The sequence below is a fragment of the Juglans regia genome, chromosome 3 (genome assembly GCF_001411555.2).
Source record: "Juglans regia cultivar Chandler chromosome 3, Walnut 2.0, whole genome shotgun sequence".
NCBI lineage: Eukaryota > Viridiplantae > Streptophyta > Magnoliopsida > Fagales > Juglandaceae > Juglans > Juglans regia.
The window spans coordinates 199,031-226,683 of NC_049903.1; the positions used below are offsets into that span (position 1 = coordinate 199,031).

At 37.2% G+C, this 27,653-nt stretch overlaps 3 protein-coding genes across 4 annotated transcripts; 2 read left to right on the top strand and 1 right to left on the bottom strand.

The window, feature by feature from the left end:
• Positions 1–5,571: 5,571 nt before the first annotated feature.
• Positions 5,572–14,657, top strand: LOC108983582 (casein kinase 1-like protein HD16). Its single transcript, XM_018955268.2, has 17 exons — positions 5,572–5,876; positions 6,735–7,186; positions 7,628–7,744; positions 7,864–7,937; positions 8,059–8,128; positions 8,201–8,256; positions 8,375–8,446; positions 8,569–8,663; positions 9,240–9,306; positions 9,377–9,506; positions 9,604–9,819; positions 10,795–10,925; positions 11,845–12,019; positions 12,121–12,211; positions 13,374–13,531; positions 13,667–13,855; positions 14,226–14,657. Exons 2-17 carry the CDS (start codon positions 6,767–6,769, stop codon positions 14,283–14,285), a joined length of 2,121 nt encoding a protein of 706 aa, XP_018810813.1. The 5' UTR covers positions 5,572–5,876; positions 6,735–6,766; the 3' UTR covers positions 14,286–14,657.
• Positions 14,658–16,247: 1,590 nt separating this feature from the next.
• Positions 16,248–19,437, top strand: LOC108983586 (putative H/ACA ribonucleoprotein complex subunit 1-like protein 1). Its single transcript, XM_018955281.2, has 4 exons — positions 16,248–16,476; positions 16,956–17,104; positions 17,204–17,319; positions 18,974–19,437. Exons 1-4 carry the CDS (start codon positions 16,323–16,325, stop codon positions 19,149–19,151), a joined length of 597 nt encoding a protein of 198 aa, XP_018810826.1. The 5' UTR covers positions 16,248–16,322; the 3' UTR covers positions 19,152–19,437.
• Positions 19,438–19,829: 392 nt separating this feature from the next.
• LOC108983585 (glutamate dehydrogenase 1) lies at positions 19,830–25,181 on the bottom strand. Of its 2 annotated transcripts, none has more exons than XM_018955280.2 (10): positions 24,868–25,181; positions 23,059–23,183; positions 22,332–22,445; positions 22,033–22,254; positions 21,809–21,883; positions 21,418–21,534; positions 21,068–21,318; positions 20,810–20,885; positions 20,617–20,703; positions 19,830–20,222 (listed from the first exon to the last, which is right to left on the bottom strand). In XM_018955280.2, the coding sequence occupies exons 2-10, from the start codon at positions 23,164–23,166 to the stop codon at positions 20,037–20,039; spliced, it is 1,236 nt and encodes a 411-aa protein (XP_018810825.1). In that variant the 5' UTR covers positions 23,167–23,183; positions 24,868–25,181; the 3' UTR covers positions 19,830–20,036. The 2 variants fall into 2 exon arrangements, with proteins under 2 accessions (XP_018810825.1, XP_035544514.1); XM_035688621.1 differs by lacking the exon at positions 24,868–25,181 and adding an exon at positions 24,823–24,841.
• Between the last annotated feature and the right edge of the window lie 2,472 nt (positions 25,182–27,653).

A 27,653-nucleotide genomic window follows, 5' to 3' on the forward strand; every position in this document is an offset into this window, starting at 1 on the left:
TTATTTGAATATAATTTTTTTAATTTTATTTTTATATTTTGAGGTTCAAAAAAATTGAATTATTTTATATATTTTGTTCAAAAATTTAAGAAAATAATAATGATTAGATGATAAATTTAAAATTTTAAAATTAAAAATATTTATATTTAAATAATATTTAAATATTGAGATAAGATATATTAAAAATATTGTAGCTTTTTAGAAAAAAATGAGATTGATTGAAAAATCTATTTTTTAAAGAGTCTCTCTCTTTTAAAGAAACTATGCCAAATTTGAACCTCTAAACTTGTATTATATAATATGAAGCTAGCTACTCTGTATTATACGAAGTTAACTTGTATAATACGAAGTTAGCTACTCCGTATTATATACACAAAATGACTATTTTGTAAATTGAAAAATATACAAGAATATTAAATCAAAATTAACTAAAGTGTAAGAGAATTTTCTCCCACTTCACAAGCCCACTGGATTTCGATCCAATAACCGACCCTATGACCCAAACTTGTCCATGAAGCAAGTAGTCTATAAGGATGTAATGAGACAACTAATTGAATCGTACAGTGACACACTGACAGCAAGTGCAAAGACGCCACCAGGAGCTGCTCGCCTACCAAGGAAGGGCTCGAAAAACTGTTGGAGAAGGTGAAGACGAGAGGGTGAAATGACAATAAGAGGGTAACCTTAGGGTGTGAGAAAAGGCGTTGCATGCTGGAGTGTGCGAAAATGAAGGCTGAAAGTGAGGTTGAGCTTTGGGAAACGAGGTTTGAAACCAAAACCTCGAGCGAACAGTAGAGAAGAGCAAGACTCGTCAGAAAAGCCGGTCGGGATATTGCAAAGGAGAATCAACCAACAGTGGACGGGATTATGCCCGGCAGAGCTACCCCTAAGGGCATTTGCGATTAGATCCCTCCCGAGGAGAGCAGCCCGTTATACGGACACTTCATCTGCATGAAGCTCCCGCACACTCAGAGCCTTTAGATCGCATCAGAGATTTCAGAGGATATGGGTTGTCATCCTTTCCATGCCATTAGTGTAACCAAAGTATCAGGCATCATTGCGGACACCACGGACATAAGACAATTCCTCCCGCAGACCCCGTATGGTAGTATACCGAGCCTCCAAAGCGTGCCTTGCCTCGGCCTGGTCGGTCTCCAAATCCCTCATTCATTTCCTTTCGTCTTCGAGGGCCTTTGTCTTGTCCGTCAAAGACTGGGAAGCCTTCTTGAATTGCTCTATCAGCCGCTTGTATGACCGATCGTCGGAGTCTTGCCACTTGCGTAGCTTTGAATTTTTGGCCCACAGCTGCTCAAGCTCCTGCTGATAGTTGTCGAGAGACTTTTGTAGCCCCTCCCTTGACTTGTAGGCAAATGCCACCTCAAGACGAAGAAGGCCAACCCCATCCTGGGACTTCGACAAGTCAACGAGGGCCTCCTCAACCTCTTCTTTCTTCTTCTTCTGCTCCTCCACTGCACAAGCTGTGCAAGCGAACAAAGTGCTCTATTCTCACTCACCACTTCCTCTCAGCTGTCCATGATGAACGCCGCCAAACGCTCCAAGCCTTGCCACATAAGTCCGAGTCAAAATCCAAGAATGAAACAAATAAGAGGCGCATAGAGCTTACAAGCAAATATTTTACCCCCAGTGAAAAGCCTCTTGAGCCTGCTATCTGCCTTGCAGATATGGTTTACACAACTCTTTGTAGCTGTGGACCAATAGTGCTCAAAGACCTCATCAACAGCCTCTTTATCCGCAGTAAGGATGGTAGGCGCCATAGCTACCTCAGTCAAAGGAACGCCCGCCATTGTATTCTCGTCCCCAGCAACGGCTCTTGCCACTTCATCACCAACTGAGGTGACCTCGATCTTGGGAGGCCATGTCGAGGGGCGAGGGGATTGTTGAAGGCCCCCCTCACAACCAAAAGGCCCGGCGGGTCCCAGGAATGGTTTTAGTGGCAGACCCGAGGACCAGTGGCTCAGGTTGAACATTTGTGACAACTCTTCGAGACAATAGCACGACACAAGGAATATTTCGCGATCGTCATCGCTTTCTTGGGCGACGGCGGCTTGGGCCGAATAACGAGTACCTCCACAAAAGGACCTTCGGGAGGAATGAGAAAGTCGTTAGAGTCAGCTCCAATGAGGGAAATCCTCTGGGCCTTTTTTCCTTTCCCTTCCATCGGCGGGCAGGGAGAGCGGCTGCGGACTTGGGACGTGACCTCCCTTTGTGGGAATGCTACGTCGGAGAGCAAGTTGGCCCCTAAAGGGGGGGAGACACCGACAAAGGCTATTCTTGGCTAGCAGAACCTCCGAAAAGAACTTCGTCCGGATGGGCCTTCGCCCAAGCATGGACGACCTCGATCTTGAGTATCTCGTCCGGGATCACAGTAGGACGATGACCCTTGTCATCGCCCACAACCCCCTATATGGCGCAAACAGGGAATGTGCGCCGATTGACTTGGCCAATAGGGAACTCCCACCTCTTGCCATAAGTGTGACGACCTCAACTCAGAAGATTGTGGGTGAGGAAGAACTCACGGGCTGTGAGATCTGGGTAGTCAGCCCCTACCTCTTCCAACACGTGATGCCAGATGATGCAACACGACACAAGGATCTTCCACGCACTAGGAGGGAGCTGAGCAGACTCCAACTTGAAAAATTCCAGCACTTCTCACACTCGACAATAGAAGGGCGGCCTGAGGCCACAAGAGAAGAGGTGCATCGCCACTTTAGAGGCATAACCTTTCGAATCTACCACCCCTTCGATAGGAAGAGATACCTCGAGTTCCAAGTTCCATAGTTCAAGGAATCATGTAGGTCTCCCTCAACGACTCCAACTCAACGAGAGTCATCTCCGAACGCCACGAGAAACCAACAAACTCCTTTGAAGCAATGTTGCCCTGTCCATCTGCAGCACTAGCAGCGTTAGAAGGCCTGGCCAACCCAAAAGGACGCGAGGATTTCTTGGGGGCCATTTGCAAACAAAAAGAAGTGCTTAAATGAATAAGAGGACTTGGAGAGAACAACATAAGGGGAAGAGCTTGAAAGATAAAGAGGAACACATGATACATAGCATAAGAGAGAATAGACAAAGTAACCTGTTGCTGAGAATGAATGAGACCTTATATCAATGTTTTGAATACCGTACCGATGACTGTTTCGGTCGAGATATTGAAATGATATATTTCGGTACCGATATCATTTTGGATATCATTTCGGAATAGTTTATATATAAATAAATTATATATATAAATATATATAAAAATTATATTCTAAAATAATAGTTTATATATGACTAAATTATATATATAAATTATAAACAGTCTGGTATGAATTGGGGGGTCAAAAAATGAAAAAAGAAAAAGTAAATGCCAAAATATTGGCCAGTACGGGCTGAAATATTGGACGGTACAGGCCGAAACAGTCATTATGATCGGTATGAAACAACAGGCTTCCATGTACTGGCTACACCATAGAAACGGTATATTTTAGCTTTACTGGCTGGTACGGTACGAAATTCAAAATATTGTTTATATAGGCGAGCTTGACGGTTGATATCCCAAGGCAGTAGGCATCCACGCGCCCCAAGGAGTACCAGAATCACACGATTGCCGCGATTCCAGCAAAACGTATCCAGTGATGCGACATAAGAAACAAGTAATCGCCTTACGTGAGTAATGATGAAGGGACTGAATGGGTGCTATTTAATGCGGAACGAAACCGTTAAAGTACAACCATGGAAGTTGAAGGGGAACCGTTGCCAGATATTGCGTAAAGACGAAAAGGCCACTCGAATATAGCTGGGGAGCAGAAGTGCAACACGTGAGCGCCAATAAGTCCACAACCCCCATTCCAAGAAAGAAAAGGTTGCATAATCACAATTGAGAAAGTTGATTAACCAAGGAAGAAAAGACACAATTCCTCTCGATTGGCGGGATAACTGTAAGGTGATTTCCCCCTTAAAAGTAAACAATGATGGCTTATGGGACGGACATGCTTGACATCGCTCGGTCGTACTCCGCTCATGGGGACTTGTACAGGGCGGAACGGGAAAAGACGGAGAGCCTTTGATTTTCTGACATGGGAATATCGATGGATAACCAAAGACACTAGCAAAATAAAGCAAATCGAAGAATTATACCGCATTAAAGACACCACTACCTGAACTACATGCCACATTAATGACACCGTTGCAGAGGCACTTTGCATTAAATAACTCTGATAAAAGGAACAGTGAAAAGGACATGAACTCCATGGGGGTAGACACGATTTGTCCCCCAAGCTCCCGGTATAAATAGCAACTTCTAGGTACGAGAAAAGCTCTATGTTCTTTAGACTCTCTCATTATTTACAAACTTCTAAGAGACTTTACTAACTTTGACATCGGAGACTCTCCGGCTCTAAGACTTCCCTCTCCCAGTTGCATTCTTCTATACTTTTGCAGGCCCAATTATGAAGAACTGAATTGCTGAAACCTGACTCAAAGGTGTACCAAATATGACGTTAATATAAAGTTTTAAAAGTAGACTGGAATAGAGAAAAACAATTTTTTTTTGTAAGATGTGTCTATGATTCGCATGCCAAATAAATATGATAACGAGGTTTAAATGTAGGATTACTTATAATGAAAAAGTTTCAGTGATTGGTGCGATGACAAGGCTTTTGAAAATTTTGAATAAATTTTATAAAGTAATGGTTATAATGTAAATTATATGTTACATTAAATTAATAAAAAATTGATGAGTCTTTGTAAATCCAAGATTTACAATCACATCAATATCTGTAATAAAAATAGAAGAAATAATTTATATAATGTTTTGTTGTGGTATGCAAGATTTGTTATGAATTTAGAGTCGAACACTGGCTATTATCAATCTGATGCCCGATCGAATAACAAAAGAACACAGAGCTAATTTTGTTTCACAAATTAACCATTTAGCTTTGCTTAAAACTTCAAAATCCAAACCAATTGTAGTGAAACACGCAGTATATGAGACAAGTATGAAGTTATTGTTGATTTTGACGAAGGCCAAAAAGAGCACCCAAGCCATGGCATATGCATCATTTGCCCATCTTTCGAAGACAGTAAAGGGTCACATTCAATTCAAACTCTTGCACAAAAGATGGCATTCGAAAAATTAGTAAAGAAGTTGGCCCAAGAATGAAATAAAACTTGGAAGACCCACGACCACACACCCTATTGCACTATTCTTTTTTTTTTTTTTTTTTTTGTGTGGTATCCGACAAATCTTCTGCTGTAATTTGAATTATATAGGTGAAAACTCAAACCCAAAGCTATCTGAGATACTGTAATTATTATTATTATTATTATTATTATTATTATAATAACAAAACGATAATTTCTTCTTGTTAAAAAAGGAAAAAAAAGGAGATAATAATAATACGCCACAAGTTGTCTTAAAAAAAATTAAATTAAAATAAATATCCTATTGGGTATTACAAGGCCACAGTTGCACGAAGATGTGTCTAATAGACAGCACACCGCTGTACATTGATATTTATATTTAATACAAGCCATAGTTATAGCCATGACCACAGAGATAAAAGAGAGAGAGAGGGGGAAGGACATGAGAGGGGAAAATAAGAGAAAAGACAACAAACACACACACACACAAACCCAACCCAAAGGCCACCGCCATCATCATCACCATTTTAACATCACCACTTCCGTTTTACTTGCATACACATTTCCTCTCTCTATTATCGCATAACACCACTATCTACCGAAACCTCCACCTTATATTTTTCTCGTCTCAATAAAAGTTCCAGCTTCTGCTAAATATGTGCGTGCGTTTTCACTGACAAACAAAAAGAAGATCCCAACGCGATCGATCGGCTTCTGTTGACTCGTGTCCGGTGCGTTCCCTTGGTTCCGATCGTTCTGGTTTTGCTCTTTCTTGGGATCGATCTGTGTCTGCTCTTTTCTCTTTCCTTTTTTGGTTTTTATTTTATTGTCCGTTGCACTGCCCAGCTTGCTTTGATGATCCGTTTGAATACGTTAAAATCTGTGAATTTTCCACGGATTGAATGATCGGATTGGTTTCAAATGTGTATCTTTTTTTTCGCTTTAGTTTTTCTCGAATTGTTTTAGCGCCATCGATCAAAATTTGTTTTTGATTTATTTTGTTGACGTAGTTTACCGTCCTTATTCATCTGTCATATATTAAAAAAAAATGAAAAAAAAAACTGGCCTAATGTGCTAATGTAGATGTCCAAGTTCGAATAGATTTGCTCGCATATGAATTTAGGTGCATTTGCTTTGTTATTGCTTGGTTATCAGGAAAATTAAATTTTGGGATAATTATTGCCGAAAAAAGTATATTTCTTCTGTATCTTTTTCTTTCCCAGTACGCTACTCTCTGTTACTCTCTGATCGTTTACACAGCAGCCACCTAGCCAACACTTTTGTTTTGCGTCTTCTAATATTTTTTGTATATATCATCATTGTTGCCACATAATCTTTTAGATCATTGTTTTTTTCTTCAAATGCAAGGTTATTTTACTGAAAAAGGAGTAAAGGATGATTTTTTGTTGTTGACAAGGATTTTCTTGTATAAGCTTGCTTAACTCTGGTTGTATCACGTGTCTTTTATATTTTAATTTCGAAATTGGGCTGCAGAAGATCCAATGAAGTTGCGGGCTACGCCCCAAAATTTTCCAATCTAGTCCACTTGATTTAAAAAAGAAAGAATCTGAAGGGATTTTCTGATTTAGGTGAATCGACTGGAAGTGATTTGCATGGGGTGATGATGCCAGAGTTAAGAAGCGGAGCCCGAAGATCAAAGCGTGTTGATGATCTTTACCCTACCCCACAACCAATCGATCAAGGAGACAATTGGTTACAGCCTGCTCAAAACAGAACCAGAAGGAGAGTTGGTGGTGGAAGAGGGAGAGGTGGTGGTAATGCCACAGCTATAGCAAAAGGGCCTTCACAGGCAGTACCAACCAGGCCAACTGCAGCAGGTAGAGGCCGCGGCATTAGATTGATAGATTTAGACCCCGAACCCTGTGAAGTTCTTCCTGAAGCTGTTGCTTTAGGAGCCGCCGAACCCCTCTATAATCAAGTGGAGGTAGTGGCAGATATAGGTATTGGAATGGAGGGTGGGAGCGCTGACAAAGTAAATGGGGTTGAAGAGGAAGCAAGCGCAACTCCTGTTCCTGAGAGGGTATTTCCTGGCACTCATTTGCTCTTTTTGGTGTCACTGTTATCTTTTAAAACTCTGTATCTGGAAAATATGTATGCAGAAATGTGGTTGCTATTTATAGCAATAGAGCTACTGTGAGTACTTTGATTCTGTTATACTCTTTTCAGATGACTGTTATTGTCTGGTTAATACGTGTCTCTTTCCATCATTCTTACTCCACTCATCATATTGACGTGGAATGGGCTGTTTAATACTAATGAGAAGATGTCAGTGCTTTATTTCAAAATAAATTTGATATTTGTTGTGCCATATCATTCTACGGTAAATTTCGTATAAACTTGTTAAGCTTAGATAGCATTACCTTTTATTGTGATAGTTACCAATTAGTAAATTTCGTATTGTCTAGTTGTTCACTTAAAAGGAGTCTCTCTATTAAGATGGTGGTTCTGCTGTTACATGCAGGTAAAAGTAGGTAATTCCCCTGTATATAAGATAGAAAAGAAGCTGGGTAAGGGTGGCTTTGGCCAAGTCTATGTTGGCCGAAGGGTAAGTGGTGGAACTGATGCTGATGCAATTGAGGTATGACTTTATACTTCTATGTTGGCCAAGTCTATGCTGATGCTGATGCAATTGCTGTACAAGGATTTTAGATAATGAATTGCATGAGATGTGATGGCTTAAAAATACTTTTTTCCCAGGTCGCATTGAAGTTTGAGCACCGAAATAGTAAAGGTTGCAATTATGGCCCTCCTTATGAATGGCAGGTGTATAAGTAAGTTGTATATCTGTACTGTCTGGATTGGCTTAGCAAGGTCATATTTGTCAATCGCTAAATGTGCCATATTGATTATCTGACCTATTTGCTTTCCTGTTTACTTCGGGATATTATCAAGTACTCTAAATGGATGTTATGGAATTCCTTGGGTCCATTACAAGGGTCGCCAAGGAGAGTTTTACATTCTGGTGAGATTTGATCTGGACTCTCATGATTAGGATTTCCAAACTTGGTGTCTGATGGATATTACCATTTGTCAGGTCATGGACATACTTGGGCCTAGTCTCTGGGATGTTTGGAATTCTCTTGGCCAATCGTGAGATATAGATTCTCTCTCTTACCTACCAACGAGTTTGCTATGCCAAGTATTGTATAAAATATATTTATTTTTATGAAAAGAAATTGCTCTTTTGATCCATTAGTATCTGCAACAGGATGCCACCAAATATGGTTGCTTGCATCGCTGTGGAGGCAATATCTATTCTTGAGAAGCTTCACTTGAAGGGGTTGGTCCTGTTAATTCCTTTCTTGCTCACTCTCCCCAAAAAAAAAAAAACTGTCCCCCTGTTTGTCAGAGTTTTAACTAATTTGCAATTATAAATATATTTCCTTTCCTATCTTGAACAAGGTTTGTGCATGGAGATGTGAAGCCAGAGAACTTCTTACTTGGTCAACCTGGAACGCATGATGAGAAGAAGCTGTATCTTATAGATCTTGGTTTGGGTATGCTAGCCTTTTTGAAGTCTTTCATTCCCTCTGCTGTGTGTAAAGGGTCTAGCTTTGGGGCATTCCATGGTGTCATGTGGTGGTGTGTGTGTGTGGGCATTACCCCCCCGTTTACCATGATTTTCAAGCTATTTGGAGTAATGGTCTTCACCTTATGTTTGTTTCACCCAAAGAAAAAAAAAAAGAGGATAATTTTTTTCTGTTTATTTTTCAAGGGGGAGGGAAAAGAAAAAGTGAGGAAAGTCTGTCAATATTTTCCTATTGAGCCCACCAAAATTTCTCACATTTTGAGAAAAAGTTAGGTATAAGTAAGAACATAATTAAAATGTTTCTTTTTTCTTCTCCTTATCTTCTCTTCACTTTATCATAATTTTTTTTTTTTGATAAGTAAAAGATAAATATTATTGATATGAATGAAGTAGGCATAGCCCGTGTACACAAGAAGTATAAAGAAAAAATACCTAAATACATTCTAAGAGCGACTCACTTTATCATAATTACCAAATAATGGAATGTCAGCCAAGCAAAATGCTAATATCTATTAAAGCTGCCATTAACACCCTTCTGTTTCAGCATCCAGATGGAAAGATGCATCATCTGGTCAACACGTTGAATATGATCAGAGGCCTGACATATTCAGGTTTGTAGTTTGTGTAATATTCACCAATATATGCCCAATTTATGTATTGAATGTATACCTCTTCTGGCAGGGGAACTATAAGGTATGCAAGTGTACATGCCCATTTAGGTCGGACGGGAAGTCGAAGGGATGATCTTGAGTCATTAGCTTACACGTTGATATTTCTCATAAAGGGAAGGTTACCTTGGCAGGGATATCAGGTAAGTTTTGTGGTGTTTCTTGGACACATTCATCTTGAGGCTTTGTTTAATCTGATATATTTATTTTTCTTCATCTTTTTGTTTTTAAATTTTACAGGGAGATAACAAGAGTTTTCTTGTTTGTAAGAAAAAGATGTCAACTTCTCCAGAGTTAATGTGTTGCTTTTGTCCAGCCCCTTTCAAGCAGTTCCTTGAAGCTGTTACTGAAATGAAATTTGACGAGGAGCCAAATTATATGAAGCTGATATCTATTTTTGAAAGCCTGATTGAACCCTGCACATTAAGGCCAATTAGAATTGATGGAGCTCTTAAGGTTACCCTGCTCTCTCTCTCTCTCTCTCCCCATGTATATATATGTAAACACACACATTTTATATATACATACAGGCAGGCATATATATATACTGTGTGTGTAGTATAATACCAGGGGCGGACCTATGTTGGTTGTGATAGCCCCCCCTAAAATTTTTCAAAAATATGTTTTAGTATATGGTTTTTTCAAAGATTTCCTAATATAAAGATAATTTGCCCCAAAACATTTTCAAAAATCTCATTTAGTACTTAGTTGTCTAGTTTTCTTTTAGTTTTTTCATAATTATACCTATTTTTTGTCATTAATAAAATCTCACATTCTCATTTTTTTTTTTACATCTCATAAGAGGCAATAAAATATCTTGATCTTTTTTTATAAGCTATTTGGTAAATTTACAACCTCATTTTTCCCATTTATTTACACTTTTCCTTTTAAGTCTTCCACTAGCTAGTTTGTTTGGATTAGTTTTGTTAGTAAGTACATATATACTACCATCAAGTTAACAATTAGGAGTGAATGCAACAAATCTTGCATAGCTATTTCTATCTATATTATAGAGACTTTACAATTAGATTCAACAAAAAAATTTATCTTTGTTTACTTAATTTTTATCATTTGCTTCAAAAAATCTTACATGACTATTTCTATCTTAATTTTTATCTTTCACTTGAGTCCAATGGAGCTCAAGTGAGAGGTTTAGATGGGTGGCTTTAATAATTTAGTTTGTCCCTAGATAACAACCTTATATGGTTAATGTTAAATATCGGTGACACACTTTACTACCTTAAATATCGGTTACTGTTCACCCATACATACGACACACTTTGCTAATCGCCCCTCCACGCACCAAATCCTAGTTCCACCCCTATGTGTATATATATATATATATGCATAGAAATATGTTTTTGTATCTATATCTAGTTGGATTTTATATTTGGCTCTCTTGCCCACATTTGTTGTCTTTTGCATAATTAGGTTGGGCAAAAGCGGGGGAGATTGCTTATAAATTTGGAAGAAGATGAGCAACCAAAGAAAAAATTGCGATTAGGTAGTCCTGCTACCCAATGGATTTCAGTGTATAATGCACGTCGTCCCATGAAGCAAAGGTAAATTTACCTACTAATTTAATTTGACATGTTCTGGTTTATGGCCTACTTTGCTCATATGGTTGTTTCTCTATAACATATTGCTCTATCTCTGTCCTATTTTGAAGTTCTGGATTGAAATTCCTGCATCATGGTAATATACGTGGTTACTTTGATTTCGTAATTACCTTTTTATCATTCCAGGTTCCCCCGTATGTCATTGTATTGTATCTTTTCTGTCTATATATAGTTTTTGCAAATAGGTTATCAGGTTAAAGTTTCCCAATTTTAACTTGACCAAATATACCTGAAAAATAAACTTCTGGCTTTAATATCTCAAATTGAGTATATGACTGCAGTTTGATATTCATAGCTGCATAAACTTTTGTTACTGGAGTTTGTTGCTTGCTATTGAAATCTAATTGTTCTGGTACTCCATGAAGTAAAAGTTAAGGTTGCGGCAAAAGTTGTGAAACAACTATATGATGTGAAGCCATGATTTTAAGTTGTTTGGCAATGGGGTTTATTATTGCATTAGAGAAAGTTATTGGATGGTTAAAGCAATTAATGATAGATGATCGTAGAGTGTCAGTTGGCCTCATGCCTCTTGCTTATGAGTTGTCTTTTCATAACTAATGATTTTCTGAGAAATTTTCTTGCTATCAGGTAATTTAACTTTTAAACTAATTATGTGTTAAATTTTATTCATATTGTTTTCTTAGGAAGTCCTCCATCTTAATTCTCTTTCCCCCTTCGATTAATTTCTTATCAAATTGAATTCAGTAGGATGTGCAATTTTGTCATTAATAGATATATGCATGCTTGTTTGGAGATTGAATGCAATAGGATGACCACTTTTGTCCTGGAAAGTGCAACTTTTCTACATTTGAAATTAGCAAAATGTTTCTTGGCACTGATTAAAAAATTTATTGGACTGCAGATATCACTACAATGTAGCAGATTCCAGGCTTCGTCAGCATATAGACAAGGGTAATGAAGATGGATTGCATATCAGCTGTGTGGCTTCCGCAGCAAATCTCTGGGCCCTAATAATGGATGCTGGAACGGGTTTCACTGCCCAGGTTTATGAATTGTCAGCAGTATTCCTGCATAAGGTTGTAATCCAAAAAGTATTGGTTGCTATTATCTTTTGTGAGTGATTATAAATGAGTAGATATATTGACTATCTCAATTACTCTGTCTGGATTCTCATCAGGACTGGATTATGGAACAGTGGGAAAAGAATTTCTATATCAGCTCAATTGCTGGTGCAGCTAATGGGAGTTCCTTAGTTGTTATGTCCAAAGGTTGGCAACTATCTATGCTAATACCGTGTGTCTGTGTGTGCAATTTTCCTCCATATTTTTCATTCCTAAACTGTATCACTAGTCAGACCAAACCGTATAAAATGGTTTATAGCGTGTTGTCTTTGGTTGGTACTATTGTCTCAAATATTCATTTCTTCTTTTCACTATGGCCTTGTTTGGATTCAGAAACCATCTCATCTCATTTAATTATTACAACTTTCCCAAAATCTCACACAAAATACAATTAAACAATTTAATTTTTTCAAATCTCAAAACAAAAATAATATTCTAACAATATTTTATTCAACTTTTAACTTTCATCTCATCTTATCTCATCTCATCTCAACTCACTATCCAAACCTCCCCCCTATATCTTTTTACGAGCATTGGCCTTTCGGCGTGCTTATTTAATCTTCTTTCTTGATGGGCATTAAATGTTATACCTTCAGGCATTCTTAGTTTTATTACCATCTTAGGAATGTTACCTTGTCAAAATTTATGTTTAGATGGGTGTCTGCTAGAGACAACACTACAAAAGATTCTTCATTCATTTGACGCAATCTCTATGGTAACAACTCTGTGGCTTGAAATATAATACCGTTTAGTCTGGCTTCAATTCAGCTTGTTTTGGGGCTTACAATTACTCTCAGGCACGCCCCTGTGTGGTTTAGCAGGTCTCCGGTCTGCCACAACTCTATTTTTACATAATCAACTCATTTGATATATTTATAAATTTTAACAAGAAATTTTGAAATTATATATCTATTTGAGGGCTTGAATCCCAAACTTCTTTTTTTAGGGGTTGGTAAGATTTGAAATTGAGACCTACCCAATGGCATCCCCATCTTACCACCTGACGCAATTGCCTGCAAAACTTGAATACTTGAGCTCTGTCACCTCTGAAACAGCCGCATCAACTTTGTCTTTGTGAAATCATGGCTTCTAATGTATTAAATATCTGTTATGATGCCTATCTCCACTGGAGGAAGATGCCAGTTCAGATATGAAGCAGGATTTTTTGGGCCTATCAATTGCTGATCCCTGCCTAAAATTGACTTGATCAAGGAAACCCACACTTGTTTTATGTAGTATTTGTCTCCTTAAATATCCAATTCCCTAGGCATGCCTTTCGTTGTCTGATGAGTTTTTTTATATCTTGTAGGAACTCCTTACACTCAGCAATCTTACAAAGTGAGTGAATCTTTCCCGTTCAAGTGGATAAATAAGAAGTGGAAAGAAGGTTTCCATGTTACATCCATGACAACTGCTGGCTGCCGTTGGGGTGTTGTAATGTCCCGGAATGCTGGATTCTCAGATCAGGTAAGACTTCAAATTCAAATTAACACCATACCAATGACTTGTCGAGCCTTGATGAATGTTCAACAGTTGAGGCTTCTTTTGAGTTGAGCTGATTCATTTTCTCTCTCTCCCCCCCGTCTAATTCATTGGTACAAGGTTGTGGAGCTTGATTTTTTGTATCCAAGTGAAGGAATTCATCGGCGATGGGAAAGTGGTTACAGGATAACGTCTATGGCTGCGACTGCTGATCAAGCAGCCTTTATCCTGAGCATACCAAAACGTAAATTGATAGATGAAACTCAAGAAACTCTGCGTACCTCTGCCTTCCCAAGTGCCCATGTAAAGGTAGGTGCGATGAGTTGGGTGCTGAGAGTGTTATGTTGTAAAGGGAGATGTGTGTGTTCAACTAACTATAAGATTATCCCTACTGATTCTTGACTTAGCCTTGCTTGTGAGAATTGATGGTTTAGATAATCTGGTCTCGGTAATATTGAGTTACTTCCACGTGGAAGGTCCGGCTTAAGGAATAAACGTAGAGAAATACAAATGTAGATATGAAAAGAGGAGCTTATTTTCTAGAGTATAGTTAATTGATTTCCAGGGAACAGATTTTTCTCATTTTCTTTGTGGTTCATTATTCTGTTAGTATCTGTTTTTTTCTTTTTGGTTATGCGAAAATGATTGCTCACTTGTGTATATGTATACTGTTTTGCAGGAAAAGTGGTCGAAAAATCTATACATTGCTTCGATATGTTATGGAAGGACTGTTTGCTGATCCGTGGAGAGTGTATATTTTGGGGGAAATCAAATCACCCCACCCTCCCAAGCAGATGTGAGTCAAAAGCTTTGCAGGCTTGATTTTGGGATTGGGTGGGTTACAGGTTACATAAAATCGAGGCTTCTCAGCGATGAATGTGAAAAAAAGAAAATTGAAAAGGTAAAAGAAAAGAATAGAAAATGCGAGTTGGAAAGCAAATGTAGCCTTTGACCAACCTAAGGTAGTGAGAGGGATAACGGTTTGTTAAAAACATAAACGCGAATAGTAACCTGGCAATTGCCGCCAGAGTGGTGTTTCATGACGGTTATTTTCAATTTTTTTTTTTTAAATTTTTTATAAATCGAATCGATTGGCCATGGTTTTGCTTCATAGCGGCCTGAGATTGCCGTGAGGGTGGAAAAGAGCTACTAAATGTGAAAAACAAAAAAGAGAATAGCCAACCAAGAGTCCAAAAACAGAAACCCACATCTCCAAAATAAAAACCACCGTTTCGAGAGTAAAACCAAAGCCTTCTATTTTGAGGCCTTCGCAGTTTGTTTGCTTTCTCTTCAAGACTGACTGTGTTTGGTAAGTGAAGTAGCTTTAAACTATTTTTATTATTATTTACAAATAGGTCAGCATTATTCACAAATTATTCATTATTTTTTTACGACTATTTACATATCATATACATCCATCAACTTTCTCTGTTCAAGCTTCATTTCCACACTTGCCGGAAGCTTCACAAGCAAGGGAGTGACATCTCCTCGAGCCTAGGGCTATGCAAAAGAAAGCTAGCTTCGCATATGGTTTTGGCCCTTTGGGAGACGCACAGTTTTGCCTTTTGGCAATGAAATTTTTTTACAATCTTTTATGCAGTTATATTTTAAATGATAAGTCTTTTTGTAAAGTAAATTATAAAAATAACATCACTTTACATATTTACGTAAAATATGTTCATTTTAAAACAAGGTTGCATAGTTTCAAAAAAAAGTTGTACACTCATTGTCAATTAAAACTATTCTGTAGAGAGTATTAATAATAGTAAATATCATACTAGTCACAAAAGAAAATAGTGTATTGACAGCGCTTCAATTATATTATTTTGATTTATGATGTTATGTTTGATATAAAGACCTTCTATAATATATTCGGTTAAGGATGTAAGTTTTTTTTATGAATGAGAATGATGACAGTTTCTCTTAAAAAAAAAAAAAAATAGAACCATTCTAATTTGCGAATTTGTAATATTAATTAAACTAGGAAAATTTTCTTAAGGTGAACAAAAATACCATTCGAATCTAAGTATAGTTTGTTATTCATGATTCAATTGGCTATTAATTAAGGTCAGATTTGCTTTGGAAAATGAAATGAGATCTCATATAATCATTATAATTTTTTTAAATTCTCACATAAAATATAATAAATAATTTAAAAATTTTAAATTTTAAAATAAAAATTATATTTTAATAATATTTTATTTAATTTTTTTCTCATCTCATTTTATATTATTTGTGTAACAGAATAATCCCAAAACAATTGATTTAAATTTTGTCGTTTCAATGACAAGCTCTTCTTTCAACAAAGGGTAAGTAAAGAGGAACAACTTGATACTAGCCATTACCAGGTCGATACAGAAGCTGATGTGGCATACCACGCAACATTTTACTTGTAATAACTTATTAATCAAGAAAAAAACTTACGAATAATATAGAAAACCAAAAGTATTTTAAAAATGTAAAAGAAATTAAATTTATAAATTAAATAAAATAACCTGAAACATGTGAAAGCAATCATAAAAATATAAACAAAAAACTCCCAAAATAGTTAAATTAAAACAAAAATGATATGATACGGAGTTAAAAACTCAATTAAAAATATTATTTATCATTTAATCCTCTATTCTAGTACAACTGTTATGGTGAGGTTGGGGGCAATTCAGTCATTTTGAAGCATATAAAACCCTAAACCCTAAAGAAACCCATGATATGATATCTATAAGTTGGCACTCACCCTTTTCCTCCTCTTCCCAAATCTCTGCTAAATCCGTAAACAATGCGACCCCCAAGAGGCGGCGGCCGCGGTGGTGGTTTTAGGGGAGGCCGAGACGGTGGACGTGGAGGTGGTTTCAGAGGGAGAGGAGGAGGTGGCCGTTTCGGTGGTCGTGGCGGTGGCTTTCGCGACGAGGGCCCACCGGACCAAGTCGTTGGTCTGTTTCTTTTTCCTTTCTGTTTACTTGCTGAGAAAACAATGCAAAGTATTGTAAAACCCATAAAAGAATGGTGTTCTCTTTTTTTATTTATACGTATAGTTTCTACTCTTATTTGCAATACCTTATTTCTGAGACATCTTTGCAGAAAAGAAAATCACTTTCGTTTGCTTATCTTATCGATCTTTTCCAATATTAGCTTATTGTTTGGTTTCTGAGGAATCACTAAAATGAAAAGAAAATGTTCAACTTGGGTTTTCTGAGTAGGATCTTTTGACAAGGGAAGTTTTTGCCTTGCATGATCGATTTGGGTTCCTTACTTTTAGAAACTTAAGCAATGGAAACAAGGCCATTCATTTTGGTCATATAATTTAGGTCCTCAAATTACGTTGAAACTTTAGATTTTTAAATTGAGATTTATGTTTATTCTCACAATTTCATCAGTCATGTTGTAGTAATGTATGCCCGGGTGTCTGCAGAGGTTTCGTCGTTCCTTCATGCATGTGAGGGTGATGCAGTCACAAGGCTCACAAACGAGAAGATCCCCTTTTTCAACGCCCCAATATATCTGCAGAACAAGACCCAGATAGGGAAAGTTGATGAAATATTCGGCCCCATCAATGAATCTGTGAGTTCGCTTGCCTGGCATTGTGTTTCTGATTGCTTGTGATTTATGCCTTTTGCGTTTAGTTTTGACGCATCTGGACTTTCCTGTTTTGATATGCAGTATTTTTCAATTAAAATGATGGAAGGAATTGTTGCAACTTCATATTCGCCTGGGGATAGATTCTACATTGACCCTGCAAAGCTTTTGCCTCTCGCAAGATTTCTGCCTCAGCCGAAGTATATTCTTCTCCTAGCCCATATAATGTTGAAAATGGTGCATTTTATCATTTGGATTTTTTAACTGATTCCAAAATTTTCCTTGGCTGCAAGAAATGTACTACATATTTGCCTGGACGCTTGTTTCCTCAATGCTCATTGAATATGGCATATGTGTGTGTCCATATTAATGCGCGTATGTAGGATATCGGAGGTTACAGCATATATCTCTATGTATACCAAAGACCTATAGTGAGAGAGTGGGTCTGAAAGTAGGGGCAGGTGAAGGCATTGCAATTTTAAACCAGTCTGTTGTGCCAAGTGCCTGTGAAAGAGGGATATAGGGCTAATTTTCATTACACGTCAAAGATGAAAGCTGCCTGTTATGGGTTCAGAGGCATGCTAGTGATAGATTCTAGTGTCCAGGTTTGAATGGCCAAACAGGCCAGACACCCAGGCTGCCAGGAATTAAGCATCTGGATGTGCTGGCATGGAGCACTATGTGAAGAAGAGTGCAAAGTTATATCTTGCCTAGTGTTATGCATTTTAGGTTTTTTAGGAATGTTAGATACAGTCATAAGTTGTGCAAGCGCTGCACACTTCTTTTGAAAAAGAGTGGGGTTCACTATTAAAAAATTAATTTTTTTGGATCCCATATTTACTCACTTTTTTTTTAAAAGAGTGTGCGGCACTTGCATAACCCATGATTGTATCTTGCATTCCTAAAAAAACTAAAATGCATAATCTTAGGGTACACTTTGTGTGCATGGTATGAAAGGAAAAAAACCGCGATGAATTGGCACCTTATTAGAGAAAACACTGCCTTGGGTCATGCTTCTCAACATGAAAAGCATACTCATTAAGTAGTGTGCTAGACTGTAACAATAATTGGTATAACTAATCAAGGATAAAATTATAAATGGTTTATTTCTTACTTGTTTTTAGTTAAACAGCCTAAGTATGAGGACCAATATATTTTCTTTTCAATAAATAAATAAAAGGTGCCTTTTATTTTTACTCCGCTGTTTTCACGTTGCACTTTTAGTTTTAGGTGCTCCTAATAATAACCAAAAGTATGTCTTAGCTGCTATCTCAAGTGTCATTGTCCCCCATGTTCTCTATATTGTGGTTGTCGAAGGAGTTGGTTGTGTTCAGTTGTCGATAATAACATGGTTATTCATTCTTGATTTGCTTATATTTTGTCTTTTGTAGACTTGACTCTTGATGCCGTCTTTATTTTAGATGTTGATTCATTTGCTTACCACTATGATATCTCCCCAAATGCTGCTGGAAGAGTTATACTGTATCTCATTAATGTATACTAAGTCATGCCTTGAAACATACTTGAAAAACCCCTAGGGGTTGGCTCAAGTGGTAAAGGCCTTGGGCTTGGGGCTATGCTTCCCCTAGGTCTAAGGTTCAAATCCCCTTGTGTGGAAACAATCTCTAGGGGTCATCGGACTAGGGGATTTTTCTCCTTAAATTACCCCGATGTACACTTGTGGGAAACTCCTTGCTGAGGGCTTGTGCACCCCCAGGATGCTGTTCCTGGACATCCGGTGCCAATAAAAAAAAAAAAAAAACATGATTGAAAAACTCTTCATGGTTAATTAGAGACTTGTTACCGATGTGCTTACCTGTCAGATCTAACTGCAATGGTGGATTGTTGTTGTAGGGGACAGCCACAAGCTGCAACTAGAGGTGGTCGTGGTGGATTCAGAGGTGGTGGATTCAGAGGTGGAGGCCGTGGGGGTGGTGGCTTTCGTGGAAGGGGTGGTCCAAGGGGTGGCAGAGGTGGCCCTCCTAGAGGTGGTGGCCGAGGTGGTGGCTTTAGAGGCAGAGGAAGGTCATAAAACAGCCTGTAATATTATTAATGGACTCAAGAATCAGAATTTGAACACATTTGGATATTGGCTTTCGGATGTTTTTGGAGTATTTGTAATCTTTTTCTAATTGCAATGGCTAGAATCCATTTAGTTCGAGAATGCTACAATTGTGATTTGGTTAGGGTCCCTCTAGAAGGTTATCCATGATTACTGATCCAGGGTTGGCATGTATGCAATGCGGTCCATGATTGGGCCAAATATCTTCAGCGTGATACAATCTTAGAGTGTGCGAGTTTTGCATACTTTTTTAAAATATTTTTTTTATGTGGGTATCAGATTTAACTACTTTTTTTAAAGAGACTGCAGGACTTGCGTACCATACCCTAGAGTTGCAAATATCATTTTCTTAATATTAAATCCCCACTATTTTATTTTTGGAGTATTCAGTGATGAACCTTTGAGTGCATTGTAAGTTATGTCTTAAAATATTTGAAAACATAGTCGTTTATTTATTTGCAGAAAAAAAATAGTTGTCTTCATAAATTTAGGACTGAAGCCAATGGAGCCTAGGGAAGTTTTTCTTTGAAGTTAAGGATTAGAAGGTCCAGAGAAGTATTTTTCGGTTTATATTATGTATGGGCTTCGTGGCAGACATTCTTTAGGGCACACAACTGCACAAGAAGGCAAAATACGGACACAAAATAGTTTTTGGGAGAAGTGTGCAATAGAGGTACTTTGAAAATTATAAGGAGAAGGAAAAAGAAAAGCACAAAGATTAAAAAAAGAACTCTCTATAGGGGTTATTGGGTGGACAAAGCCAAAGCCCTCCGAAGAGTTCACAACCAAAAAGCCTCGACACGACAACATAAGGGGAGCCTCTCCTCTCCCCAAATAATAATCTGGGGAGTCTGATCAGGCTTCCCAACCCCTGAGAACAGTAGCCCGTGCAACACGATTAACTCCAAGGGTGAAGGCTCCCATGCGAAGGTCACAATTGTGGGTCTTGCACATCTCCTTCACATCTTTGAAACCCTTTGTCATGTAATTCTTCAGCTCATTGTTCACTTTCTCTTCATCCCACATGAACCCTTGGATGTTCTGCATTCATTCACCAAATCAGTTTCATAACCATATTTAACAACTACGCATTTAGGACTGCCCATCTCTCTCTCTCTCTCCCTCTCTCACACACACACACGCACACAAAAGTCCTAAATGCTTTGCATATGTGCTACATGTGTTTGAATTTTCACATATGGATGACCGGCTTTGGTATTTTTGGAACAGAGCATGGCTTTGTTTTCTTTCTTTTTGTTATTCATTACTTTCTGCATCTGTATGCACCTTTTCCGGAACAAAAATGAAAAAAAAAAAAAAAACGGAATGCAAAATCTGAAAACTAGATGCATAAGAGACGAGACGACCACGTGTAAGGAAAGCGGCCGGGGTAGAATGATGAGTTGACGGTAGAGGAGGAAAATTAGTACTATACCTGAACCCACTCGAAGTAGCTAACAGTAACGCCTCCTGAGTTTGCATATATGTCCGGAAGGATAACTGCACCTTTCTTCGATAATATCTGCAAGTAATTGCTGTGAATTATAATGTTCTTCTTCTTCTTTTTTTTCTAACTACTACTACTACTACTACCACCACCACTAACTATATTCACAGGAAGCACTGACCTCATCAGCCTCCGGGTCAGTTGGATGGTTAGCTGCTTCAATAATGAATTTGGCTTTAACTTCATTTGCATTTTCCCTTCAATCATATACCAAAAGTTAGGCACTTTTCAAAATTAATCCGTGAAACAGAAAGTTAGCCGATCCTAATAATGAATCAAGTTTGAATTTTGTTGCATTCTAGATATAGAAAGAAAACAAGGTTCATTTGTTACAAACAGGATTTGTTGTCTTATATATATATATAGCAAGAAAAAGAACCTGTTGATGACACCTCCAAGAGCAGCAGGGATGAGAATGTCACAGTCTTCAACCAATATTGACTTGGGATCAATGGGATCACCACCATCGAAATCTCTGACTCCTCGATGTTCTTTTGCATGCTTCAGTAGCCTTGGGATGTCAATTCCTTTTGTATTTTTAATGGCTCCAGTGATGTCACTTACAGCAACAATCTTCCCACCATTCTCACTGATCAATTGAGCAGCCCAGGAGCCCACATTTCCAAAACCCTGAGAATATATATAATATGACGGCTTAGATGGATGATAAGCGATTAGAGTACCACATTTCCAAAAGATCAAAACAGTAGCATGATATGGAAGGTTCACCTGTATGACAAACCGCTGTCCAGAGATGCTCTTCCCATGCTCATTGAGAAGAGCCTCAGTTGCAAAGAGAACCCCTCGTCCGGTGGCCGCATCTCTGCCTAGAGATCCACCAAGGTCCTAGTATAAGGGCCAAAAAAAAAAAAAAAAGTGGACCCTTGTCACACAAAGGACCAAATTCTATTGGAAAAAGAATGAATCACAGTGATTTCACAAGAATGTCATTGCACTTGGCACAATGAGGGAACACGAAATTCATTTCCATAGTGCATGTGCTACATAAAAATAAGAAATAAAAAATAAAAAAAAAACATTTAAGAATGAATTAGGTCTATTAAAACCATAGCTACAATTGGATGAGAGAGCTGGACTCTCTTTCTCTGTATCTACTTACAGTAGGTTTTCCAGTCACCACTGCAGGTGAGTATCCATGAAATTTCGAGTACTCATCTAGTATCCAGGCCATGGTCTGTTCAAACAAAAAGAAACCAGATATAAGCGCCAAAATCAGTTCAAAATTCAATATACCTCCAGTCCAGTCCAGACACAGAAACTAATTCCACCTTTTAAAGATAAACAGCCAGTTTTAACAAGATTCGAGTGTAATATATATTTGACCTGTGGACCTGTTCCCATGTCAGGTGCTGGAACATCTGTGTGAATTCCAATAAGATCGTGTATCTTTTGGGTGAAAACTCTTGTAAGTCTTTCTAGCTCAGAGATGCTTAATTCCCCGGGATCACATCCTATCCCCCCTTTCGCCCCACCATATGGGATATTTGCTACTGCTGTCTTCCAAGTCATCAGTTGTGCTAAAGCATTCACTTCATCCGGGTCAACCTGTATCATCCATAAAATCATCCCATTGGGCCTCTAGCATTGTTTCAAAAGATTTCAAACATCAGAATGTAAATAACCTCTGGATGGTATCTGATTCCTCCCTTCATTGGGCCTCTAGCATTGTCATGCTGAACCCTGAACCCAACAAAAGATGCCAAAGAGCCATCATCTTTGGGAATGGTACACTCAACCTGCAATTTTGCTTAAAAGCAGTTAAAGAAGAGTCGGACAAACTAGATCAAATCGGTATGCATAAGGAAATTAGAGTCCTCAATAAGCAAATCTGCCTCATGGTTATCCTAACATAAGCAAAATCCTTAAATAATCATCAAATTATGATCACTTTTCCGCTTGATAGGTGTAGCAGTTCCTGTAAACAGTGTGCATTGAGGCTTTAAGTCACCAAGTCAAACTTGATTGGACAAATGAACAATGAAATCATAGTTTTTGTATGATAATATAGTCTAGGCCTTTTAAGCACTGAAAGCCTCATATCGTGTGCTCTATAATCAGCTTGGCATATGCAGCTGAAATAACTAACCGAAAGTGTCTAATCTCATCCATATAGACCATATATACTAACATTTTTTTAGAAAAAAAAAAAAAATAATCGAACATACGTAGACAACGGAATGGATGTTGACAGCTAATTGAGAAAGAACATCCAGTGATTTCATGAAAATGTTCTAGCATTCTTGTGATCCTTTTTGTTTGTTTCCTATCCGATAAAGCAATTACGGTTTCAAACATAGGTATTATCAGAGAGAATTTGCAATGGGAGAGAATATCAAGACATTTAATCACCTTGATTTCCCTAAAAGGAATTAATAAACTTTTTTCCAGCTTAGAGTCCAAACCCAAAAGCCGAGCTGCCAGCTTAAAGTTTCTGTTGGTTGCCACTAGTGCATTCATGGTTGTCTGAAAACAGTCTGTAAAGCAAAACACAGAAATTAGATCTCTCTCTTGCAGATGCAAGGAAGGAAGATGGGTCAATTTAAGTCAATCTGTCATTAGCACAAGAGATATATATAGCAGTTAGTCCGAGTCGATAACAAACAATAATCAAGAACATATTAATAGACGCAAGTAAGAAAGATTAGATCAAAAGCTCGTTCACTCCAATCAGACAAAATAGCAGCTAACAGTTATCATTTGATTGCAATATGCTGCAAAAACATAAAATGAGAGATATCAACATCACAATTTATAAGAAAACATATGAGACATGTGATGTGGGTCTTGCTGCGGCCAAGCAGAAGTTACTAAACACCAATACTTGTTTGCATTTTGAAGGCAACAGCAGACAAAGTTGTTGGCATAAGAGTTAGAGGCACCCATTATTGAAAAAGATTTTTGCTTTGTCTCTCAGAAGAGATTCCAAAGATAATACAGGAAAGAAACCCCTCATGCTGCGGTGGAATAAGCAATCAAACTCAAAGGCCTCTAATGCATTTTCCATTTGTCGTCACTCAAAAGTGGCATATCTCTATAATTGTATTTGCTCGATAATTAATGTATAAGCAATTTTAATGGTCTGAATATTTCGATAAAATTCTAGTCAGTATTGCTAAAGCATCTACAAAACTAGGAAAATGACCTCAAGATTTCAGAACTGCAGGCAGGCAAGTAGCAAATGGGCACAATGTCAGGAGACCCTGGCCAATATTTATTTTTTGAAACTTAGAATTGCAGATTGAAAAGCATGGCAATGGTGTTCTTATAATATTCAAATGCCTTGCACATATATAATATATAAGGTTTGTGCATCACGATGTGGTAATAAATTAATCCAATGGATTTTGACACCATGCAGCTAGCTAGCGTTGTAATATCCACAGAGTCTGATTGAATGTGGTAAGCTAGTTCTCCAGTAGCGGTACTTTGTTAATTTTCTTCCTTCCGTAACATGAACCTGTCCCCCTTATAACCCCCTCCGGCCAGTCTTTTAAATTGAAATATTGAGATTGACTTGTGTTTGTTCTGAACATGATATCGCTAATGGTCTCAGAACAGATTGAATCCGACCCAGCGTTACCAATCTAATCTAGGCATGGAATACTGGATTTTTCAGTTCGTAAAAGACTAATAAATCAGATTAAAAGAAAAAAAAAGGTTTTTATTTCTGTACTGCTAACTATTCCGCTATAAACTAAATTTGTTAGAATCCCATACTCGTATTTTTGGACCTATATTAGAGCCTAAGATATTTTAAAATGTCAGCATATGTAGACCATGGCATTAATGTTTCCAGCCCAAAATGATATAAATGGATGGAAGGAATAGAAAAGTTGCCCCAAACCCAGGACTTGGCCCATGATATTAGAGAAGAGCCGAAGTCCACCAAAGGTCAACTCACAAACCAGAGGGCTGCATCTCTTTTTAGATCTCTCTGCTTGAATTCGGACAAGACTTTCTTTCTTTGGTGGGGAAGTAGAAGATTATAATGAAGCTCCAACCAAGTAAGAAATTAGATGATTACACACAAAAGAAAAGGATGGCGGAATGATTACCAAAAGAGAGTGAAACAAAACATTTACAAGATAGAGAGGAATGTTATAGGTTTCATACCCAGAGAGAGAGAGAGAGAGAGAGAGAGAGTAGTATATATTGAACCTTGAAATTCAGCAGCTAGCAAATGAATTTGATTCTGGGGTTGAAAGAAACGAGGGCTAGATACAAGTTAATATAAGAGGGAATCTAGTTAGGAATAAATAAGGAGAAGCGGAGGAGGAATAAGAATCTAATTCGAGAGGAATCCAAGCCGGGAATCAGTGCAAATGAAATCCAGAATCGTGCTGACATAAATACAAAAGAGAGAAGGCTGTGGAAATAGGACGACAGGATGAGATGAAGGTCATCCAACATGTGTTAGGCTTCTCAAAAGAATATGATACCCTTTTTACCACACAGCATATATCAAACTCATCTTCCATTAACCTCTCTCACACACTCACACTCACACTACTACTACTCTTTCGTCGCTTGCCAGTCAATGACTCAACAGGGAGAGTGACAGAGAGAGAAGAACAATAATCAAACGTGGAAAGGCAAAGCAACAAATGGTTATGGAAGAAGGTGCAATCCAACGCGATTGCCATATTATTATTATTGCAAAAGAGTCATTTTTTTGAAACATAAGTAGCTGCCCTGCCATATTAATGTTCTCTGCTCCTTCCTTGCCCGTCCGTTTGAATGGCATAGTGATTAACAGCTAGCTCTGTGTCTCAGTGTTTGCTTGCGTGTACGTGTGTGCGTCAATAATCATAATCATAATCATAATTATCAGGTTATTTAATTTTAAATATTTGCTTTTGAAGGTGTCGTCAGACAGAGAATGCACAATGAGGAAAGCTAAAGCCAATAAAAAAGAAACAAAGAAAGAGGAAAACTTGATTAATACGTAGCTTTCTATCAATTTTATTCAACAACTTGCCTTCTGTTGAAATTCTCTTTAAGCTTAGCTAATGGGTCATCAATTGCATCTACTTGTCATCTTCAACTATATATATATAGTCATCATTTTACAATATTTGAAAGTGAACGTTTATATATCATATCCGAATGAGCACCGCATATATATATATATATATCTGTTATATCATAGTATATACCTTACTGATCATGCTCTCAACTTTATTCTTAGTCCCTGACTTTATATTGTATACGTTATTATTATTATTTGTTTGAAAAAAAGGGTAAAAGATGAATCAATGTGTGTTTATATACAGTGGATCGATCATGATACAACTATATATCTCTCTCTGATGTAACCATTGCTAAAAATTTTATTCATGTATCTAAAATATACCACATCGAGTGGAGCACAAGACTTAATTGATCTCTTTTCTCTTCTCACTCTAATTAAAATGATCATTAACATTGTTAATAATAATTAAAAAAAAAATTCAATTGATAAGTCGGTGTGAATAATACACTTAGTAAAGACATAATTTGATAGAAAAAAAATCTTAAAATTTGAATTTTAAAAATTAAATTTTATCATTTAAATGATGTGAATAATATATTCACTCTACAGATTTACTTGATTGAGAATATAATAAGTCTTAAGGAAGTGGTCCAGAAAATGATATTTTTTTCTCCATTAAAGATAATAATTGAGAGAAGTTTGGAAGAAAGGCGCAGAAACCAATAAGAATGGAGGGTCAAAAGGTTGGATTTCCACTACACCAATTAAGAAGACCTACTACGCATCCAAAGTGACAATTAAAAGATGAGATAAATAAGAAACCAAACTCTTTCCGTCCATCTACAGCTACAATTACCGTTTGTTTTTAGAGATGAGATGAGATTAGATGAGTTGAGATTAAAGTTAAAAAGTTGAATAAAATATTGTTAAAATATATTTTTTAATATTATTATTGTTTTGGGATTTGAAAAAGTTGAATTGTTTATTTTATTTTGTGTGAGAATTTGGGAAAGTTGTAATGATGAGGTGAGATGAGATGAGATGAGATGAGATGTTTTTGAAAAACAAACAAGTGTAGCCAATTAGGCTTCTTCCTTAATTTGTAATTTATTATTGTGTTTGCTAATTTTATGAACATGCAATTAAATCATAAAAAAGTTGCAATGATATGATACTCAAAACACTTCAAATTATTAAACGAGTGTAGCACTCATGCATGTTTAATACACCAAATTAAAAAGATTTTTTTGATTTCAAAATAAGCTTAAAATTAACAATGATTGATTTGATTATGAGAAAGGAAGAAATTTGATTTGATGCTTTAGTTCCTTCCCATGAGTTTGGGGGGGTTGGGTTGGGTTGGGACTTAAAAATTATTCCATTCTTCAACTAGTGGACGTCACAGTCCATTTAAACAAGTCGACGATCGAATCAACCCAAAGAGAGATGGTTGGATTATTCTTTCTTTCTTTTTTATTATATTTTCCAATATTTGCTGGTTTCCTCTTACCTTCCTCAATAAGTAAATCGGAAATAGATGAAGATGAAACTCCGTACAAAAACTGATTAGAAGGGCATGAAAGGAAATCTGTAATCCAAAACTATATGAAAAAATAATATACACATAATACTTTTATATTATATTTCACAATTATATTTTAAAATAAAGAGTATTATTATAAAATATTATATAAAACTAACAACACTTTACAAAAATATCTTTATTTTATATTATGTATTATAAAAAATATTATAAAAATATTAAGTATGTATCATTACTCAAACCATAAATGCATACACAGGTGCACTATGGTGTAATGGGGCCACAGAGTAGAGTAGTGATGATAGAAAGATGGAGGGGAACGTTGATTGCCACTAGCTACTGCTACCCACAGAGAATTATTGTTGGAATTCCGTGTCAGAATCTACAAACACCGCCTCCTCCACCATGGCACAGGATATAATCTCTTTG

Coding starts and splice junctions, on each gene's coding strand:
- LOC108983585 (XM_018955280.2), bottom strand. CDS start 23,166: ATGAATGCACTAGTGGCAACCAACAGAAACTTTAAGCTGGCAGCTCGG. Junction 21,319..21,417: donor GACAGCGGTTTGTCATACAG/GTGAACCTTCCA, acceptor ATATATTCTCAG/GGTTTTGGAAATGTGGGCTC. Junction 20,886..21,067: donor CTTGGAGGTGTCATCAACAG/GTTCTTTTTCTT, acceptor ATATGATTGAAG/GGAAAATGCAAATGAAGTTA.
- LOC108983586 (XM_018955281.2), top strand. CDS start 16,323: ATGCGACCCCCAAGAGGCGGCGGCCGCGGTGGTGGTTTTAGGGGAGGC. Junction 16,477..16,955: donor CCCACCGGACCAAGTCGTTG/GTCTGTTTCTTT, acceptor GGGTGTCTGCAG/AGGTTTCGTCGTTCCTTCAT. Junction 17,105..17,203: donor TCGGCCCCATCAATGAATCT/GTGAGTTCGCTT, acceptor TTTGATATGCAG/TATTTTTCAATTAAAATGAT.
- LOC108983582 (XM_018955268.2), top strand. CDS start 6,767: ATGATGCCAGAGTTAAGAAGCGGAGCCCGAAGATCAAAGCGTGTTGAT. Junction 7,187..7,627: donor CAACTCCTGTTCCTGAGAGG/GTATTTCCTGGC, acceptor TGTTACATGCAG/GTAAAAGTAGGTAATTCCCC. Junction 7,745..7,863: donor CTGATGCTGATGCAATTGAG/GTATGACTTTAT, acceptor CTTTTTTCCCAG/GTCGCATTGAAGTTTGAGCA.